This window comes from Balaenoptera musculus, chromosome 20, assembly GCF_009873245.2.
Source record: "Balaenoptera musculus isolate JJ_BM4_2016_0621 chromosome 20, mBalMus1.pri.v3, whole genome shotgun sequence".
In the NCBI taxonomy this organism is placed as follows: domain Eukaryota; kingdom Metazoa; phylum Chordata; class Mammalia; order Artiodactyla; family Balaenopteridae; genus Balaenoptera; species Balaenoptera musculus.
The window spans coordinates 47587768-47607852 of NC_045804.1; the positions used below are offsets into that span (position 1 = coordinate 47587768).

A 20085-nucleotide genomic window follows, 5' to 3' on the forward strand; every position below is an offset into this window, starting at 1 on the left:
AATTCAATTTTTAAAGGATATTTTATATCACTACTCTTACTGGGAAATTAGTATCACTTGCATGAAATGAAGGTAATTCTACAAAGAAATACTGTAAAAAAACAAGATAAAGTTATTGAAATCTAGCTAGACTCTGTTTCTTATTGAAGGCTTAGAACCTGAGGTCGGTTCTTTTTTCTTATAAAGCAGGCATTAAGGAGATGTTAAAGAATCACCTGTTGGAGGCTTCCTCCTTAAAGGGATTGCACAGACTGGAGTGTCTTTGTGTCATCTTCAGCTGTTCATTGCCATCTATGGGTGTTTGCAGAGCCTTCAGCTGTTTGCAGAGCCTGCCACTGTGGGCAGAACCTTTTGATCAGGCAGGGCCACTCAGTGTTTTAAACCTGTCACGATTGCAGAGCTTGCTACGGTTTTCAGCTTTGCTTTCTATTTTTAAAAAAATGGTGAAACTTTTAATTTTTTGATATTTGTAAATTTACATGCTGTTGTATTAATAAGAAATAATACAGAGAGATCTTGTGTACCCTTTATGCAGTTTCCCCCAAAGGTAATGTCTTATAAAATGATAACACAGTATCACAGCTGGGATACTGATGGTGATAAAATCCACAGATCTTATTCAGATTTCCCCAATTTTACACATACTCATTTGTGGCGTGTCTGTGAATTATATTCCATTGTATGGATATATCACATTTTGTTTATCCATTTGTTAGTCATCATATATAATTTTATCACACATGTAGGTTCCACAGTCAAGATACGGAAGAGTTCCACCAACACTAGGATCCTGGTGTGGCTCATGCTTTTATAACCATGCTAACCTCCCTCCTGCCTCCACGCTCCCTTCCCCGGCTCCAGTCCCTAACCCCTGGCAACCGCTGATCTGTTCTCCAATTTCTAGAACTTTGTCATTTCAAAAATGTTGTATAAAAGGAATCATACAATATATAACCTTTGGGGATTGGCTTTTCTCCACTCAGCGAGATTCATCCAAGTTTCTGAGTGTATTGATGGTTCGTTCCTTTTCATTGCTGAGTAGTGTTCCATGGTATACCTAGATGTACCACAGTCTGTGTAACCATTCACCTATTGAGGGATAGACATCTGGATTGTCTCCAGTTTGGGGCTGTTATGAATAAAGCCACTGTGAACATTTATATACAGGTTTTTTATGTGAGCAGAAGTTTTCATTTCTCTGGGATAAATATTTAGGAGTACCATTGCCTGGTTGTATGGTGATTATATGTTTAGTTTTGTAAGAAACTGCCAAGCTGTTTTCTAGCGTGATTGTTCCATTTTACATTCCTACCAGCAATGTGTGAGTGATCCATTTTCTCTACATCCTTGCCACCATTTGGTGTGGTTACTATTTTTCATTTTAGCTATTCTGATAGATGTGTAATGAGATCTCATTATGGTTTTAATTTGCATTTCTCTAACAGCTAATGACATTGAACATCTTTTCTAATTGAACATCCTATTTGCCATTTGTATATCCTCTTGAGTGAAATGACTGTTCATGTCTTTTGACCATTTTCTAATTGGATTTTTTTTACTGTTGAGTTTAAAATTTTTAAATAACAGCTTTATTGAGGTATAACTGACCTACCATGTAATTCACAATTGCATGTGATTTATAACTCAATAAAGTGTACAATTTAGTGGTTTGTAGTATGTTCACAGAATTGTGCAACTATCACCACTAACTTCAGAAAATTTTCACCACCCCTAAAAGAAACTCCATTCCCATGAGCAGTCACTCCCATCATCCTCATACTCTATAACTCCTGTCAGCCACAAATCTATTTCTGTCTCTATGGATTTGCCTGTTCTGGACATTTCATATAAATGGAATCATAATATGTGGCCTTCAATGTCTAGTTCTTTTACTTAGCATAATGTTTTCAAGGTTCATTCATGTTGTGCAATGAATCAGAACTTTATTCTTTTTTATGGATGAATTATATTCCATTGTATGGATATATCACATTTTGTTTATCCATTTGTTAGTTAATGGACATTTTGATTGTTTCTACTTTGGGGCTATTATGAATAATGCTGTTACTAATATTCGTGTACAAGTTTTTTTGTATGGACTTTTGTTTTCATTTCTCTTGAGTATATTCTTAGGAGTGGAATTGCTGGATCATATGGTAACTCTATGCTTAGTTTTTTGAGGAACTGCCAGGTTATTTTCCAAAGAGATGGCACCATTTTACATTCCCACCAGCAACGTACGTGGGTTTTGATTTTTCCACATCCTCACTGACACGTCTTATTGTCTTTCTTTTTGATTATGGTGTGAGTGGTATCTCATTGTGTGTTTTTTTTTGTCTGTTTGTTTGTTTTTGGCTGCACCTTGTGGCACACCGTATCTTAGTTCCCCAACCAGGGATCAAACCCGTGCCCCCTGCATTGGAAGCGTGGAGTCCTAACCACTGGACTGCCAGGGAAGTCCCTCATTGTGGTTTTGATTACTGTTGCATTTTCAGAGTTCTTTATGTATTTTAGATACTAGTCCTTCGTCAGAAGTCCAACTATTAATTTTTCATTTTTGGATCGGTTTTCGGTATCAAGTGTAAGAATTCTTTGCTTCAGCTTTGCCTTTTTTTTTTTTTTTTAAACTGAGCAGCAGCTTTTGTTCAAATAGAAAGTCCTCCTTAACCAGCCCCCCAAATCCAGCTCTGTTGAGTGAGCCTCTATTAGTCCTTCCTCCCGTGGATGACAGAGCCACTGGATGGCAAATGAGGGGGATGGGGAAAGGAAGAAAGGGACCAGGTATCTGGACAATCACATTCCTTCTCTTGGCGGCAACGAGAAGGCTTATTTTTCTGAACTCCTGCCCCTGATCCTGTTTCTCTTTCAGACCCTGGAGGAAGAGCTGTTTGGGAACAGTGAGGAGAGCCCAGCTTTCAAGGAGTTCTTAGATCTGCTGGGAGACACCATCACGCTGCAGGACTTCAAAGGGTGGGTTTTAGCCAAGTGATGGCTCTGCCCCTATTGATGAGGCCCTAGAGGAAGGGTGAGGGCTGACTGCAGAGTTTCAGGGGTTGGCATGTGAGAGTTAACAACACGCACAAGGAACATGGGATCACTTTTCAGCAAATGATCAACATTCATTGACTGCATCTCGAAGGAATCGCTGGTACAGGGGATAATCCTGAATGGCAGATGGTCTGAAAGGCATTGACTTTTGCCCTTAGGGTGCATGATGAAATCGTTCCACCTGAGATTTGCCTTCCTAATTACAGTTGGCTCAGACTGAGAGTAAAATGAATCCACCTTCCCTTCCAGGTGAGCAGGTCACTCACCTGCTAGGCATTCCGGAAAGAGGACCCTATGTAGTTTTGGGGGAAATGACCCATTTTAGATAAGACACAAAAAGAATGGTTAATTAAGAGTTGGTGCAAATACCGTAATCCCTCTGGCAGGAATCTATGCAACGGTGTATGGTTCTCTAAGCGGACAGAAAGAATATTGGGGCTATTTCTTGGAAAGCTCTGGCCTTTGATGTTCCTTGACAAAGGCAACACTTGGGGAAGGCCTTCGGACCTGGCCAGCCTGTTCTCTGCTTTGTGGCTGGCACACGGCTGAGCCCTCAGAATTTCCCACCTCAGCAGCCGCATTAACAGGATGTCCTAACGTGTGAACGCACTAGCTCTGTGTCTGGCATGGAGTAGGTGCTTGATTATCACTTATTTCCTCTGCTCCCTTCTCTCCTCCTCTTCCTTCTCCTTTTTCTTTTCTCCTCTTCCTCCCCCTTCAAGGTCATCACTGCTGTCTGGAGCCAGTCACACATGGGTCAAAATCCCATCTCTGCCACTAATTAGCTCTATGACTTTGAACAAGTGACTTAACCTCTGCAAGCCTCAGTTTCCTTGTCTGTAAAAAGGGAGATAAAGATAGTACTGACCCCACAAGCTTGCTGGAGAAATGAGATAGATAATGCACGTGGAGCACTTAGGCCAGTGCCACGCAGAGTAAGCACTGGTCGTCATTGTTATTGTTCTTATTATACCACCTTCCATTGGCTCTGAGATGCCATCCTTATAAGATATATCCTGATTTCAGAGAGGTTAAAATGGGAAAAAATGTTCCATCTTGCAACTGATGAAATGAAGTATATTAAAACCAGGAAGGACCCCAGAGGTCATGTAATCCTATCCCTTTATTTTCAAGAGAAAGGAAACTGAGGCCTGGAGAGATTAAGTAATATGCCCAAGGTCATGTGCTGACTTAGTGGCAGAAGCTGGTCTAGAACCTGAATGCACCTAACTCCTGGCCACATGTGTTTTCCGCCATGTGGGGCTGAGCACATTTCTGGCTTAGTATTACAGTGCTTGGGGTTGGGGGGACCTGATGTTCAGGATCTGTTTTACTTCATTTTCTTAAAGGAACATGTATCCCACTCTCCTTGCTGAAGAAGATGAGCCACGGCTAGCAGCCGTGTTTCTATAAAGGAAGAAGGGGCAGCTCTGAGAAGCCCACCCAGTTCCTTAGTATTTTTTTTTTCCTGCCTGCAAGGAGGTAGCCAGAGAAGGGACCTCCTTGGATACCTCCCATCTGGGTGCTGCTGTGGTGGGGTCTCCATATCTGGGGCTGGCTGGGTAGAAGTCAAGCATCTGTCCCCTCTTCTCGCTGACTCCGGATACTCCTGTGGGGCTCACCACCATCCAATAGGATGGATGGCTGCCCTGGCTCTGGGCTGAGGACCTGGACACAGCCTTGCAGAGAGCAAAGGCTTATGCCCAGCCCTGGGGGCACTAGCAGCTGGGACGGCATTTGTCTGGGGTTGTGGATGGACGGATGACCTCTCTTCCCATGGTGTGGAGGGGACACAGCCAAGGCTTGGAATGGAGGTTCTGCCTTTGTCTTTTAAATGGTAATTTACGGTTAGAAGCCAGGGCTCATCTGCTTAGAAGATGAGCCTTATCTGCTTTCCCAGCATCGCAGTCTCTCTGCCCTCAACTCTTCCACATCCTCTCATTCTCCTGCCCCCATGTCCTTAGGGAAGGTTGTACCAAGTTGCCCACTTCCCTTCTCTCTCTTTCTCCCTCTTCCCCTGGCACTTTCCCGTTTCCCTGACAGTTTCCGAGGAGGCCTGGATGTGACCCATGGACAGACGGGGGTGGAATCAGTGTACACGATATTCCGGGACAGGGAGATCATGTTTCACGTCTCCACAAAGCTGCCGTTTACCGAGGGAGACACCCAGCAGGTAACCGGGTTCAGGATGGCTTCGGGAGCCTGGGGCGTGTGAGGTGAAAGCCTGCGTCTGGTCTGGTCTCCCTGGAGAACCGAGGCCGCCTTCCCCATTTTCATAATCAAGAAGCCCGTCTGTTCAACTTTGTTCCTCTTATCAAAACCTGAACTACTGTGTTATTCCACCAAGGCGGCAGGTCAGCAGCCTGTGTGGGAGGCGGGACAGGGCTCCTGGTTATCCCACTGTGACTGATGGGGTAACAGTGGTTAAAAGACTGTTTCCCAGGTGATCAGGGGCAGAGCTGTGAGCAGAGCCCAGGTGCCCTGATCGTGTAGGCTGGTGATAAAGAGTACATGACGGGGTCTGCAGGTGGCGGCTTGAAGCCAGCTCTGCCACTGAGGGGTATGAGACTCTGGGCAAGCTGGTAATCTTGTGTCCTCATTTGCCTCATCTGTAAAATGGGGATAACACCACGTACATTAGAGGGCTGTGGTGGGGATCACGTAAGGTTCTGACTGTGGGGCTCAGTACGATGCCTGGCTTGTGGCAGGCTTCCTACCTCATGACTGTTCTGTCCAGGCCACTCTTCCTGGCCCAGAGACGTCAAGCCGGTTATTGCATGTGACACCCCCGCACCCCTCTCCAGCTTGTCTAGTCATACAGCCTTACCTCTTAGGACACCTGCCGTGGGCAGGAATCCAGCCTTTTCCTTGACTGGAGAACCCTGGATGAGACCTCTGCTTCCAGTGTATTCCTCCTTTCCCTCTCATTTGCTGCTCCTGACAGCTGCATGTCCCCGGGGAGGACCTGGCTTTTTTTTCTCATTGAGCCCTGAAACCAGCAGCTGGTCCCTGGCTGTGGTCCCATTTGCCCCGTCCCACTCTTTGTACCATTTCAGTCTCCAGGAAGATAAGGAAGGAAGCTAGGCCTTTCACCAAACTCGGACCCATTTGTTTCTGAGCAGGGAACCCAGGAGGGAGCACAGATGTAATATTGTAAACATAGTGCCTGGCTTCTTAGGAAAAAAGGAAATTGGCAAAGGAGACTGCAGTTTGGCTCTAAAATAACTACTGAATGTTCCAGAAACAAATAGGAGCAGGATTCCTTTTGTACCCAAAGTAGGTTTTCTCTCAGTGTTTTACCTTCAGCTCTGTTCCCTCACAGCCTCCCTCACCCACTGCCCCAGCCTAAGACTGAGGGCTGTTCTCTGCCTGGCTTGTTCTCAGTGTCACCTGTTAAGTGGGATGTGCACAGAGCTTGGCTCTCAGCAAGGACTGGAATACATGTTAATTTCTCTTCCTAAGAAATGGGATGATGTGTGTGCCCTAAGTGAGACAATTTGTAAAAGTGCCCAGTACGGGGCTTAGTATACAGCAGGTGCTCAGTAAGTGAGAAACTCAGTGGGAAACAGAGCTTGCGTGCAGTAGGTGTTTAATAAAGGAACAAAGTGTAGGTAAGCACCTAGCCTGGATTTGGTATACAAGAGGGCCTTAACATTTGAAATCTTGCGTGGCAACAGCCCAGTATGGTTCCTGGCACACAGTAGGTGCTGGGGGATTGAGATCACCTGTGACAGCACCTGGCAGAGCTTGGGATGCTGAATCGGGGTTGTATTTCTCTCTCCTCCGTGACCTCCGCCAAGCCAGGTTGCCCGTATTTCTCTGAGCATGGTTCTTCTCCCTTCTGGTGGAGGATGATCTGCCCCTTCCTTCCTGCTCATCCACATTTCCATCAAGTGCTCCCTTCTCTCCCAATCTCCTCTTCCAGGAAGCCCTCTCAGATTGCTACCAGGCCTCTGATTTTGCCCTCTTCTCTGCCCCCATAGTGTCAGGCACTTTGTGGGTAGCGGCTGATTTAGCATTTGCTGGCTGGTGGCTTTGTTAGTGTTCTCAGGTGGCTCCACCTGTGTTTGTGTCTCTCCCAGATCAATTACAAGCTCTCCCAGGGCAAAACCCGGCCTCACTTTTTAACTAGTCTCCGCGAGTCCTGAGTCAGGGCTACGTCTACGTGCTGTAGAGCTCAGTAAGAAGCTTGCCAGCCTCTTCCTGACAACGTAGGCATTTTCCTCATTTTTTTTCCTTTTTAGCGGCTTCTAGAGATTGAAAGAAAAAGCTCCTTGGGAGAGAGAGGTCTCAGCGTTCCAGGGTTTATGTATAATGATAGAATAATGAGGAATTTCCTATATAGACCTATTCTGTTTTCAGGATGTTCCTAACTGGCTTATAACAATGGAACACTTTTTGATTAGCTCCAGAGAAAGAGACACATTGGGAATGACATCGTGGCCATCATCTTCCAAGAAGAAAACACACCGTTTGTCCCAGATATGATTGCCTCCAACTTCTTACATGCCTACATTGTCGTGCAGGCTGAGAACCCGGGCACGGAGACCGCATCCTACAAGGTAAGGAGAAAGTCCCGTCGGAGGAGGTGCTGGGCCCAGGCACCTCACCGCACTTCATGGAATCAGCGATATCGAGCAACACCGGGGCTCAGTGGCTCCTCAGACCATCCTCCAAAATGTGATAGATGTCCCACGAGTTCTCGGGTTTCTGGGGTTTGCGAGCTAGATTCTTGGAGAGCACCTTCTGAGGTCACCTCATCCGTCTTGCTGCCTTCAGATTCACAGCCTCTAACTCAAGGGTTGAGAAGCACCCCATGTTCCTGTGTGGAATCTGGTAATGCCATTTGCTAGAGCGAGGCAGAGCCAGAGGAGAGCAGAAAAGAGAAAGTGGAGAGGACAGTCAGGAAAGGGGAGAGGAAGAAGGCGGTAACAAACAAAGGGAAGAAAGGAAAGGGAGAGATGTTCATGGCGAGAAGGGTGGAGAGCAGGGTAGACCCTGGCCACTGGGTGGGCCCCTCTGGTTTAGCCATTCTGGGCAAATGATCTTAATTTGAAGACTCCCAGGGAGGTGGGGTTGTGAGCATCTGGGTCTAAACCTGCTGACCCATTAGTGGGCTTTCACATTGGCTCAGAATCTTCACGGATGTAGATCAGCCTCAGCTGCCCTTATCCTGTCCCCTCCTGATGGCTGTGTCGCCAACCCTCTCCTTTGCTTCCCCATGAGGAACAATTCCAACCTCTTGGGTAACAGTTTCTCTGTATCACAGTGGTGTTGGGGGGCATGGGACCCAAGGGTGATAGACTGAGGCCGGGTTTTTAAAGTGGATGTTAGATGGTTTTTGTTATGTATTCCTTGTAGATAAGTGCAAAATGTGGAGTTCCCATGCTTCTTTGTGTTTTCTGGGGAGAGAAGCCATAGCTCAAACTCTCAGAGAACTCCCTGTTCCCCACAGTGTTAGGAACCACTCTTGTAAAGGAGAAGGAAAAGGAGCCTGGAAGAGGAAACCACAGGCCTGAAATGTTTCCTATATAATAACTTAGGCCAGTGCTGGTCCCTGGGGTTCATGAGGCCATACCACTTCATAGCCATCTTTACAGAATATCAATTTTGCTTGAATATTTTGGGAAAGAAAAATGTTATATAATTGTTATATCAGCACAAACCCAGGTGTATGAAGTGCAAAATTCACATCAGCTTTAAAGCCAAATAGGAGGCTTCCAAAACAAAGCAAAAAAAAACCCCACTCTCTCTTGTTGAGGACAGCTGATTCCTTTACATGCCCACGTTCATCCTCCTCTGTCACTGAGCAGTTTTAGCTGAAAAGTTGGAGAAGCCATGGTTTGGGTGTTTTCCTTCAAGGCTTTCACCAACAGGGACATTCATTTCAAACAACTGGTTGATTAATTTGTTGGTGGAAGCAAGTGTCCTCATTCAGTGCCTACTGTGTGGGCACTTGGAAGTGACATAAAGAACCAGCTTCAGGGAAGGGACAGAAGAGGCTGTGAGTGCAGTTCAGCCACTGGGTCACTCAAACAGCCACCTGGTTCTTTGAACAGCCAGTGGTGGCAGAGACGGATCCTCAGAGTAAAGCTGTGTGATGGGAGGGCTCCCAAGGCCTGCCAGGCAGTCATGTATGTCCGCGTGGCTCATCTGCTGGGCCTCTGCTGGCAGAATGAGGCCTCTCGTGGACGTCTAGTATTTGCTTTTAGTTCCTGATAGGAAATGGAGTTCAGCTAACTGCCTCTCCACTTTCCAAGAGCTTTTGTAGAGTAGGAAAATACGAAAGAGAAAAATCAGAGACCCAAGAAAGCACCACCCCACCTCCAGCGTTGATGCCAGAAGTCTTTACCAAGTCTCCCCAGCCACCGTATCTGGTCCAGGGAAAAGCACTGTCCTCAGAGAGGTGGTGAGAAGCAGAGCTCACAGGGAGAGCGGGGCTGTCCCTGTGATGTGGGACCTTGGGCTCCGCCTGCCAGGCAAACATCGAAGCTGGAGGGCAAGACCTGTGAGTGGGGCTGGGTCGGGGGGCAGAGGGCAGGGAGGGAGATCAGCCTTTCAAGGTGCTCCCCAAAGCTCTGTCCATCCACGGCCCCAGCAGCACCCCGGTGATGGGCAGGCTGAGGAGGACATTGTTAGATCCCTCAGGGGGGGTCCAGGTGACACGGGACCTTAGCTGACCCCTGCGGGCTTAGGGGCTATGGCAAAGGAGGGTGAGATTTCCTTGGGGGCTGGGCAGTGCCCCAGGGGGCCCCCACTGGGGAGGAAAAACAACAGGGAAGAAGAGGAAGGGGGTGAAGGACAGGGGTGGGAACGTGCAGGAAAGTGTCCCAGACCGAGAGGCTCCGCAATCTGGGGTTCTGGTCCTGGCCCTGCCTCTGACTGCTGTGTGACCTTGGGCCAGTTCCTTCCCTCTCTGGGCTTCTGTTGCCTTCTGTGTGAAATGAGGAAGTTGGAGTAGGCAATCTCTGAGCTCTTTCCAGTTCTGACGTGCTGAGGAGGGGAAGGAGGGGGAGTTGAGAAAGAGGGGTGTGCGTGTGTGGATTAGAAAGTGGTTTGGGGGAACTCTAATATTTCAGGTGTACTTTATTAGGTGCAGGTCAGCAGGGAAAATAAAAAAAAACATTGAGTGACAGTGGTTACCTCTTATTTGATCTGCGTTGGACACTGTGCTAGGCCCTTAAGAGCAGTCTTCTTGAATTCTCCCAAGCCTCTGGCCAGGCAGGCCTCCATTGGCCCTGTTTACAGGGGAGCAAATTGAGGCTGAGAGCTTAAGCTTCTTAAGGCCCGAGGCCACAGAGCCCAGAAACAGTGGAGCCAGGGTCCTGTCCAGGTCTGACTGTGGTCTTCATCACAGAACTGTCAGAGCAGGTGGGAACTTGGACCCACAATCTGGGGTGTGCATGAAACATCGCATCGAATTATGTTTCAGATGTGAATTTCATCCCCATCCTGCTAGCTTGGAAGGAAATTACAGCTGAGCCATCGCTAGGACTCTCTCCCCACCCTGTCTGAGCTCATCCTACCCCGACTCCTCAAGTTCTGCAAAGGTGTCGGGAATGTTACGCGAAGCAGACCCCGGAGGCGGTTTCCTGTCCGTGTGCCCTCTTTCCCTCACTACTGGTCTGCTGCTTGAGCAACCTTGTGGTTCTCTAAGGCTTCCAGGCCATGCTTGGACAGACGCGGGGATCTTATGAAGTCTGGAGCCCTCAGAGGCTCCCCGCCTCCCTGGTGTATTCTTATTACTTACACACCCCTGTCTCCTTCCGCTTTCCAGTTCTTGAAGAGTCTCTTCCCCAGAGTCACCTGCTGCCTCTCTCTTTCTAAGCCCTGCCCCCACCCCTGCTGGGAGGCCTTGGCTGGATTTAGAAAACAGGAAGGTGAGGTTGTGTTCAAGCAGCTTCTGCTTTCAGCTCGGCAACCCAACTGTCCCCAAGAGGAGGGAACAACAAAGGCCCAGGTGTTTCGCTGGAAAGGGGTCAGGAGAGGGAGCACGTGGGGATAGAGAATAGCCATCAGAGGAAGGATCCTGTCTCCTGCCCGTCTGGCCCAGCTGCTGCAGTGGGCTCGTGGGCGCGTCTGGTTGGGAGACTCGGTTGGATTTAAGAGCTTATCTGCGGCTACTTACCCAGTCAGCACAGACTACTCCAATGCAAGCCTGAGAAGGAGGGGGCATCGGGGTGGGAAGAGGGGAGAGCTGGGCCTGGCCTCTGGCCTCATCCTCGCCAGCAGCCTGTCAGTGGCCTTCCCCCTCCCTCTCCCCCAGTTTTGGCTCCTTGGGTGGAATTCTTGACTTGTGCCACGGGTGCACGGTGGGTGGTGGAGGGGGAACTGTTTAGCAGCTGGAACCAGCCAGAAATCACGTCAGCCAAGCACATACCATTTCCTGACTCTGGGCACTGCCGTGTGGGCCATGAGGACAGTCTTGCACTTGGGGAGAGAAAGTCATACTGACCAGCCCTCTCCGGCTCCCTTCCCCTGCAGACCCTGGCAGGGCCTTTCCTTGGCCTGGCTCCGAGCTGCCTGCTCACCCGGTCTGGCAGACTCTGCATCTGCCCTACTTCACAGGCTGGGGAGGCTGGCGGCATGCCAGGGCTGGGCTCGCGTCCGCAGCCGCCGGGGAAGGGAGAGGGCAGAGTCTCCAGAGAGGCCTGCAGCCTCGTGGGCTGAGAGCAGGTGAAACCCGGGCACCTCCGTGCAGAGAGGGAAGAGGGAGGCGTGGGGCCTGTCCTGAGCCTGGGAGACCCTCACACAGAGCGCCTTGGTGTCCTTCCACCCCCAATTCCCAGGCTGGGCCCTGGTGCTCTGTTAGTTCCAGCCTTGCCCGGCCTGACCGACCCTTTGTGTCTGAGACCAGGGCTCCCAAACACCAGTCCATTGACCACACAGAAGCTCTCGGGTGCGTTTAATAGTTGCAGATTCCTGGCTCCACCCCAAAGCTGCTGATTCAGTAGGTTTGGGGTGGAGCCCATGCAATCGGTATTTATTTTTAAACACTTGAAGTGATTCTGACGTCTGGCCGGGTTTGGGAGTCAGTGTTGTCGGAAAGAACCCCAGAGCAGGGTCGGGGCGCTCTGGATTCTCTGTTCATCTCTGGGGCTGATCTCCTGTGTGCCTTTGAGGCTCCGCGGCTCTGGGCATCTGTTTCCTCATCAGGAATCCAGGGCTAATAATTCTGCCGATGCCTTCTCTGTAGGATTAGCATCCGGTCGAATGAGGTAATGAGATAGCATCGCCTGGGCTCTTGTACTACATTAGAATTAGGGTTCCAGGCTGCTCCTCAGCCCTGTCCAGTCGTCTTGCCAAACTTGCTTCCGGCCTCCAGGAATGCAGATGAGGGTATGGGGATGGCTCCACGCGGTCCAGCCCCACCTCTAGGAACAGTGACTCGGCTGTGCTAATGATGGTTCTTTATTTGTATTCTGGGAAGGGGAGGAGGGAGAAGGGGAGTAGGTCCCCTAGGACCAGGGCTCGGAACTCTCGTCATCCTCAGCTTGGGTCTCCTCCCTCCTGGCCCACACCGAGCCTCTGTGTTTCAGGTCGCAGTCACCGCACGGGAAGACGTGCCTGCCTTCGGCCCACCTCTGCCCAGCCCCCCTGTTTTCCAGAAGGTAAGAAATTCTCCTTTCTGCTCCTCTCATGTCCAAGACTCCAGGTTTCCACGCCTGAGTGGCAGTGGTTGCAGGGGGGCTGAATTGGGCTAGAGCCTTAGGAGAACTTTCAGCAGGGTTGGGGAATCTCCTCACTTGGGGTCTCTCCCCACCTCTCCTTGTGCTGCCAGCCTGGCCCAGCACAGGGCCTTTTGTCAGGGTGTTTGATACTGGGGTTGTCTTTCTGCTAAAAGAAGGCTTTTTATGCCATGCTCCAGTCCCAGGAGCCTTGGGCACAGATGGCTTCCGGTCATGGAAATGCCACTGTGGGTGTGGAGGGTTGGTTTTCCCAGCACCAGGGAAGCTGGTTTCCATGTTAGCGTCTTAGCAGGTGGGCTTAGGCTGGGCTACAACTGATGAAATGTCGGAAGGGGACCTTTCAGGGGCTCTCCCCAGACCCCCTGTTCTGCCTACCTCTTCCCGTGGCTGAAGCCCTTTGGGCAACAGCTAAGGGTGGGGTGTCTTGTCTGTTCCAGGGCCCGGAGTTCAGGGAGTTTCTCCTCACCAAGCTCACCAATGCAGAGAATGCTTGCTGCAAGTCAGACAAGTTTGCAAAGCTGGAGGTGAGAGCGCGGTTTCTGATCTTCCTCCTGCCCTCCTGGACAGCCTTTCCTGGGGGTCTATTCTTGGGGGCTGTTTAAGGTGGGGAAGCACCATCTTTGCCCCTCTAAGCCTTCAGCCTTGTGTTGATATGGAGCTCTTTCTTCTTGCGGGAACTCCATCCAAACTTTAGGTCTAGTCAACCATTCACCAATCATTTATTGAGTATCTACTGTGTGCTAGGCTCTGTTCTGTTCCCTGGGATACTGGGATACGTGAGGCACAGTTTCTGCCCTTATAGAGCTCATAGGCTGATGGGAGACAGGTATGATGCAGTGCGCTGGACTGTGATGGAGACCAGCACAGAGGCTGCTTCTGCTGATGGGGAATGGAGGGTGTGTTCAGGGAAGGCTTCTTGGAAGAGGTGGCTCTTGAGCTGCTGAGTCTGGATATCTGATGAACCTTTTGCCAGGAGGAAAGAGTGGGGAGGGTTATTCCAGGCATGAGAAACAGCATGAGCAAAGGCCGGGCAGATTCAGAGCATGACTTCGTGAGGGCACTGCAGAGGGTTGGATGTGGCCTAAGGAGGATTCATGTGGGGCCTGGAATGGTGGGAGGCCCACCTAGGGATGCTAGTTGGGTCAGATCAACTAGAACTAGAGGTGATGAGTCCCTAATAAAGTGCAGGAGGAGGTGGGAGAGAGGATAGATTGAAGGCGAGGAGGGCAGGAAGCGTGACCAGTTAGAAGCTATTACGGGAGTCCAAAAGAGACAGTGACAGTGTGCTTACACCAGGCACAGGAAATGGTCAGAATCAGGAAGACCTGATGGACGCCAGTATATAAGGGTAGGGGTAAGTGGGATTGGTGGGGTGGCTCTTGGGCCTTTGTCTTGGGCTCTTTGCTGACATGGGGACCACTGGAGATGAGTTCTGTTTGGACCTGCTGATTGGAGGTGCTGGCAAAGGCTGGGTTGTGGAAAGGGCTGGTCCTGGTCTATGTGAATGGCGCCCCCTGGAGGCTGTATACATGGCCCTGGACGCACATCTGGATGGAGAAGAGCTGCGGGCAGTTGGGTACGTGGAGGCGGCACCTGGGGCAGAGATCTGGGCTAGGAGGCATCAAGGCAGAGCCATGGGAGGGCAGGATGGCCCAGGGAGAAGAGGCAGAGGGAAGAGTGCAGAGGGCCTGGCCCGGAGCCGTAGTGTTAGCTGCAGCATTTGTGAGCGTGGATCTCAGCCTGGATATCGGTCCATACCATTGCTGGGATGCAGTTGGCCAGAAGAGCAGCCCTTGGGCCAGGTGTCGGGAGCCCCCCAGGGAGAGGGCACAGCTCTGCCGTCAGTGCCAGCTTCACAGCCCCCACCCTCTTCCCTTCCAGGACCGGACGAGGGCCGCCCTCCTGGACAACCTTCATGATGAACTCCACGCCCACACTCAGGCCATGCTGGGACTGGGCCCAGAAGAGGACAAGTTTGAGAATGGGGGCCATGGGGGATTCCTGGAGTCTTTTAAGGTACGGGCACAAGAGCGGCTGGGGATTGCTAGGGCAGGGAAGCGGGGGGTTGGGCAAACAAGGGACGACAGCAGGGCAAAGTCCACGTGACCCTGAGACCAGAGCCCAAGTGCCAGCCAGAGGTGGCAGGACCAGCAGGGGCATCACAGATGTTTGCAGAGGGCAGGGGTCTCAGGAAGTGTGAGTGGTCAGAGCAGACGACAGTGTCTCTGGCATCTTCCACATCCTTTCTTTGATCTGGATCATCTCCTCATCAGACTCCTGGAGTCTGGTAAGAAGGAACAGGGGAAGAGTTAGTAGCAGGAGAGGAGCCCGTGCAAACCAAGAACATTCCTGCTTTCATCTGCCCCTTTCTGTGGTAGGGGAGCCCAGGGCAGGATGGCAGGAGCAAGGAAACAAGCCTTAGGAATCTTCAGCAGCCAGTGTGGGAGACTGCAAGGATCATTCCCAGTTGCCAGGGCAATGGAGGACCTGGCCAGGGCTGGTGGGATGGAGTTACAAGCAAGTCCTCGGGGACTTTGCAAAGGGAAGAGCTTTCTAGCCAGAGTGAGCTACTAAAATAAGTAGTGAGCTTTCTGTCCCTGGAAGTATTCAAGTAGAGCTTGGACAGACACTTAGCTGGCATGGGGTAAAAAAGGTTCATCATCACATGCTTGCCAAGTGCATGTTGGTCCACCCAGCACTTACATCCAGCATCCGATTTGAGGCTGGCTGTAATCCTGTGCAGTTGGCAGAACTTGGGTCTTGTTATTTTTCACTCACACACAAGGGGATAGGCTGAGAGAGGCTGAAGGGCTGCTCAAAACGTTACACCTACAGGAGAGGTAGAACCTTGTTTCAAACCCAGGTTTTCTGGTCTTTAGGTCAGTATTCTGCTGGATTGCCCATTGCAGAATGATTTGTAAAGCTACCATTTTGGTGGCGGTATGTGTGGGGTGAGGGTTAGACCTGCCTATATTAGAATCCCAGCTCTGTGCGATCCTAGGCATGGTCTTTAAAGTGTCTGAGCTACAGATTTCTTTTCTTTTTTTTTTTTTTAACATCTTTAGTGGAGTATAATTGCTTTACAATTTTGTGTTTGTTTCTGCTGTACAACAAAGTGAATCAGCTTTATGTATACATATATCCCCATATTCCCTCCCTCTTGAGCCTCCCTCCCACCTTCCCTATCCCACCCCTCTAGGCTGTCATAAAACATCGAGCTGATCTCCCTGTGCTATGCAGCAGTTTCCCGCTAGCCATCCATTTTACATTTGGTAGTGTATATATGTCAATTGAGCGACAGATTTCTTATCAACAGCACAGGGGTGATCAATAGGACCTCTGTCATGGAATTAGTGGGAAGACTCCTTGAAATAATGCCTGGAAAAGTACATGTGGCCTGGAATACAAGAAATGCTCAGTAGAAGTGTTAGCTGTTATTACTGTTTTCATGGAAAGTGAAAGCTTAACATACATTATTCCATCGAAAGCCTCATGACTGCCCTCTGTGCCCTGTGAGGAAGGCTATTATTATGGGCATAATAATTTTGGTATGATAATTCATACCCAATTTTAATAATGATGGGTGTGATTTTACATGTGAGGAAACTAAGACTCAAAGAGACAAAGCAATTTGTCCCGAGTCACCCAGCAGACATGGGAGTTGAATCTGGGTTTGCCAGATTCCAAAGCCTGTGTTCTTAACAGCTACATGACACTGCCTCCTGGTTCCCGACTCCATTAAGATTCCACCCATGCTAGCCCAGCCCGGGCAAGCCTGGGGTCCGTCCCTTGCTGCCAGGCTGGACCACAGAGAGCAGGGCAGGGCTCTGAAGGCCTAGTTGGGGCCAGCTGCTGAGATTCCTCATGGGGGTGGGGGTAGGGGCTGAGCTGCTCGCCTAGGCTGGTGGGAGATTCCTGGGGCATCTGTTTCCGTTGTGATGGACAGTGGCAGCCAGGATGAAATAGAAATTGGGAAATCAAGAAGAAAGGGGGATGAGGGATAAGAGACGAGACGAAAGGGGAGGAAAGAGGGAGCCAGGTTGGCTAGCCCAGCCGAGAGAGGGGTGAACGTGACACCTGGTCATTAGGAAAGCCTTGTAGGCTCTGCCCCCCATCATAGCAAGTGTATCAAACTGTTCCCGCATCCCACAGTCAATGTAATTGATGTAAGACTTGAGCTACAGTTGACGAGCTAACCTCATGTTATATTTTGCGGACATGTAATGAAGCAAATTGCTTTCAGTTTTGCAGGTTTCTTTCTGTATTTGGGAGTTAATAATTATTTTTTTCAGATTTCAAATATTTTTATAACCTGGAAAAGCTTATAGGCTGTGGACAGTGGATAAAATGGCCCAGCAGCTACAGACAGGTTGTGAGTCTAAGGGCCATTTGTCCAGGCCCTTCCCTCCAGCAGGAGAAGCAGTTGATCTGTCCTTGACTCCACAGGGTCTGACTAAAAGGCTTTCCAATAGAGATGCTTCAAGACTTTATCATTGCTTGTCTTTGATCCTATAATCCAGGGAACTCATCTTTTCCGCCCTAAATCCTTCCATCTGTAGGCTGAAGATAGACCCGCTTCTGCATTCTGCTTCCCGGCTTATCTCTGAGGTAGCACTGCGGGGCGAGGGAGGGGATGGTCACAGTCACGCAGTCATGGTCATGGTCAGTCACACAGAGTAAGCCTTCAGAGCTCTGCCGGTTATGATCAGCTTTTTTGCAAATCCTGCTGGGTTTACGCTTTTGCCCTGTTGCTTCCGTCATTGCCCTCACGTCTCCCAAGCTGGGGGCAGGCCAGGCTTAGCAGCATGGAGCCCAGTGGCTTGAGGGATTCTGATGTTTGGGTCTTGCCTGTGGCCAGGCCTGTGGTCTGACCCAGCTCAGGAAACTGTCTCTAGTTTTGGTATTTCTTCGTGGGCCCCTAGGATGGTGCTGTGTGTCAGAATCATTGGCACTCCCTTGGAGTTCCTCACCCAGACCTCCATGGGATCCTGCTTGTAGGAATGGTGCATGAAATGACTCCAGGAAGAAAAGTTGCATGTTTCATCTCGTTCCTGTCAAATTTTCATCTCACAGGTTCAGGGAAACATAACTAAGAATTCCCAGGACTAAATGTGATCTCAGCCATCTCTGCCCTTGCCTCTGTGACTGTTCTTCCCCCACTATCCAGGGCAGTGACCCTCTGTCTCTGTCCCAAGGAGCAGACCCATCACTGCCCTGGGCTGTGCTGCCTGGCACCTCACACTACTTAGATTAGCTCTTCACATCTTACTTCAGTCCCACTGGCTCTAATTTAAGCTTTTCTCTCATGAGAAACAGAACCATTGGTTTATGGACATCTACACCTGCTTCTCAAACTGAGGTGCTTGGAGATATTCTCAGGAATCTGCCAGTTCTACGAACACTTTAAAATTTAGCATTTTTACTTTAGATGATAATCTAAATATATATTTAGATTAAATATATATTTGCCATTAAACTCACAATTAAGAGACATTTCTATGGAATAAGTAGGTTTATTGCAAATGCAGCCCATGGGACCACTGCTGTTGGAGGTCCGTGGACATATTTTTGGAGTCTTGCAAGAAGTGTTTTCTTTATAAAGGAGTGTACATTACTCACCTTTGAAAAATACTGATCTCTAGACAGTTGTTCTCAAATGTCATTCTCAGGCACTGCCAGCTGTTCATGGTGTTTTTATTGGTCCATAATGAAATGAGTGATGCTACTTGATGTATCCACATGCTTTGTACCTAAAACAAATGTGAGCCATGTTTTAAGAAACACTGAGCTGGCCCTGTCATCTGCCGACCTCATCATGCAGAAAGGGGATGGAGGACCAGGGAGGGGAAGGTCACCCAGTGTCACTGGAACTGGGACCACGCAAGCAGGGAGTTGTCAGGTGACTTTCTCCCAGCGTCTGAGGGACTGTGATAGCTGATGCACTGGTCTGATCTGACCCCTAGTGGCAGGAAAGGAGCACCAGGCTGCAGAAGTCCCTGCAGAAGTCCCTGCAGGCAGGGTAGCCCTGTAGCTCATGGATTGGAGCGCTGGTCTTTCGGGGTGGAGATGCAGAGGGATAGTTCCTTCTCCTGTTGGGCTGCTAGAGGGACAGAAGACCCTGTTCTGGACCTAGGACTTCCTGATTAGGAGCCATCTCAGCAGGACAGCAATTAGCATCTTTCCCTCCAAGGGCCCCTGCCTCGGTTGCTTGCCTGGTACCGATAGGCATGTCCCCTTCAGTGCTCATCCCTGTGCACTGAGTTTGTTAAATTGAAACACTCACAAAACCCATTTAAGCAAGTGAGGTTTGTGGTTGACCCAGAGGAGACGTGCTCCCTCGATGATACCAACTGGTGCTCATCCCCCCTGGTTAAAATGAAGTGACATAGCAGGTACCGAGAAAGTGACTCCCTCTCTCTTTTCTGACTCCCCCCAAGGAGAACTCTTTTGAAGGTAAGCCGGGAGGTTGAGCTGAGGGCAGGGAAACCCTGGTGACTGGGGATGGTGATTGGCTGGGAGGAGAGCGGACTGTGAGGACAGGTAGGGACAGCTGTGTGAAATGTGGAATAGACAAGTCTTAGACTCCAGGGGCCAGAAATGGTAAGACTTCAGGTCAGCGCACGGAAGACCTTTCCAAAGGTCAGGCTGTCCGCTGCTGGAACAGGCAGCCTTGAAAGCAGTGAGCAGCCTGCCCCTGGGAAGATGCAAGCAGAGGAGTGGTGCACCATGGCCTGGATGTACAGGGGCTGAGTGGGAGCTGGTCCAGATGGTCCCTGCAGAGCTGATGCCCCTGCAAAGGCTTCACGTGCCTTTTCCCTCCTGCCTCCCTCTTCCCTGCCCTCCGTTCTTGTCTTCACCCTTTACCTGATCTTCTGCCCAGCTTGAAAAGGCTAGTACTTCCCGCTCTATATCACATTGAAACGTGGAATACTTGTCACTGGGTGATTTTGTCCGAATCAAGCATTATTTTAGGGTTTTGAGGTAGCCACAGTCTCTCTCTCCTTCGGTCCCTAAGGGTGGGGGAGGAGGGCTGACCCTGAGCAAGCAGGTAACACACCAGGTGTCCGGTCATGTGGACACACCCTGTCTTATGTCATCCTCGTGTTTACAGACAAGGGGACTGTCTCCAAGAGGTTCGCACACTGTGCTGGGAAGAACCAGCATTCAAACCCCTTCCTGTTTGCTTTGCGCAGCAGATGGCTGCCCTGCACATCCCTGGAATTCCATGTCAGCCCATCATCTCCTCCAACTTACCTTGTTGACTCAGACAGCAGCACCAAGGGCATTCAAGAAGATTCTTCCCAGACTGTTGGAGATGTCTGGGGGGAGAGGTGCTGAAGCTCCCTGG

At 49.9% G+C, this 20085-nt stretch overlaps 1 protein-coding gene across 7 annotated transcripts in view; it reads left to right on the forward strand.

Annotated features, from left to right (window-relative positions):
* RAP1GAP2 (RAP1 GTPase activating protein 2) overlaps positions 1–20085 on the forward strand; it is a 216548-nt gene that overhangs the window by 177809 nt on the left and 18654 nt on the right. For all 7 annotated transcript variants that reach the window (XR_005017852.1, XR_005017853.1, XM_036837485.1 and 4 more), the window contains 6 exons: positions 2870–2970; positions 5092–5221; positions 7455–7610; positions 12588–12659; positions 13175–13261; positions 14619–14753. Coding sequence is in view for 5 of the 7 variants with exons in the window: in XM_036837485.1 (XP_036693380.1) it covers positions 2870–2970; positions 5092–5221; positions 7455–7610; positions 12588–12659; positions 13175–13261; positions 14619–14753 (681 nt within the window). In the remaining 2 variants the exon portion in view is untranslated. The remainder of the gene's footprint in view (positions 1–2869; positions 2971–5091; positions 5222–7454; positions 7611–12587; positions 12660–13174; positions 13262–14618; positions 14754–20085) is intronic.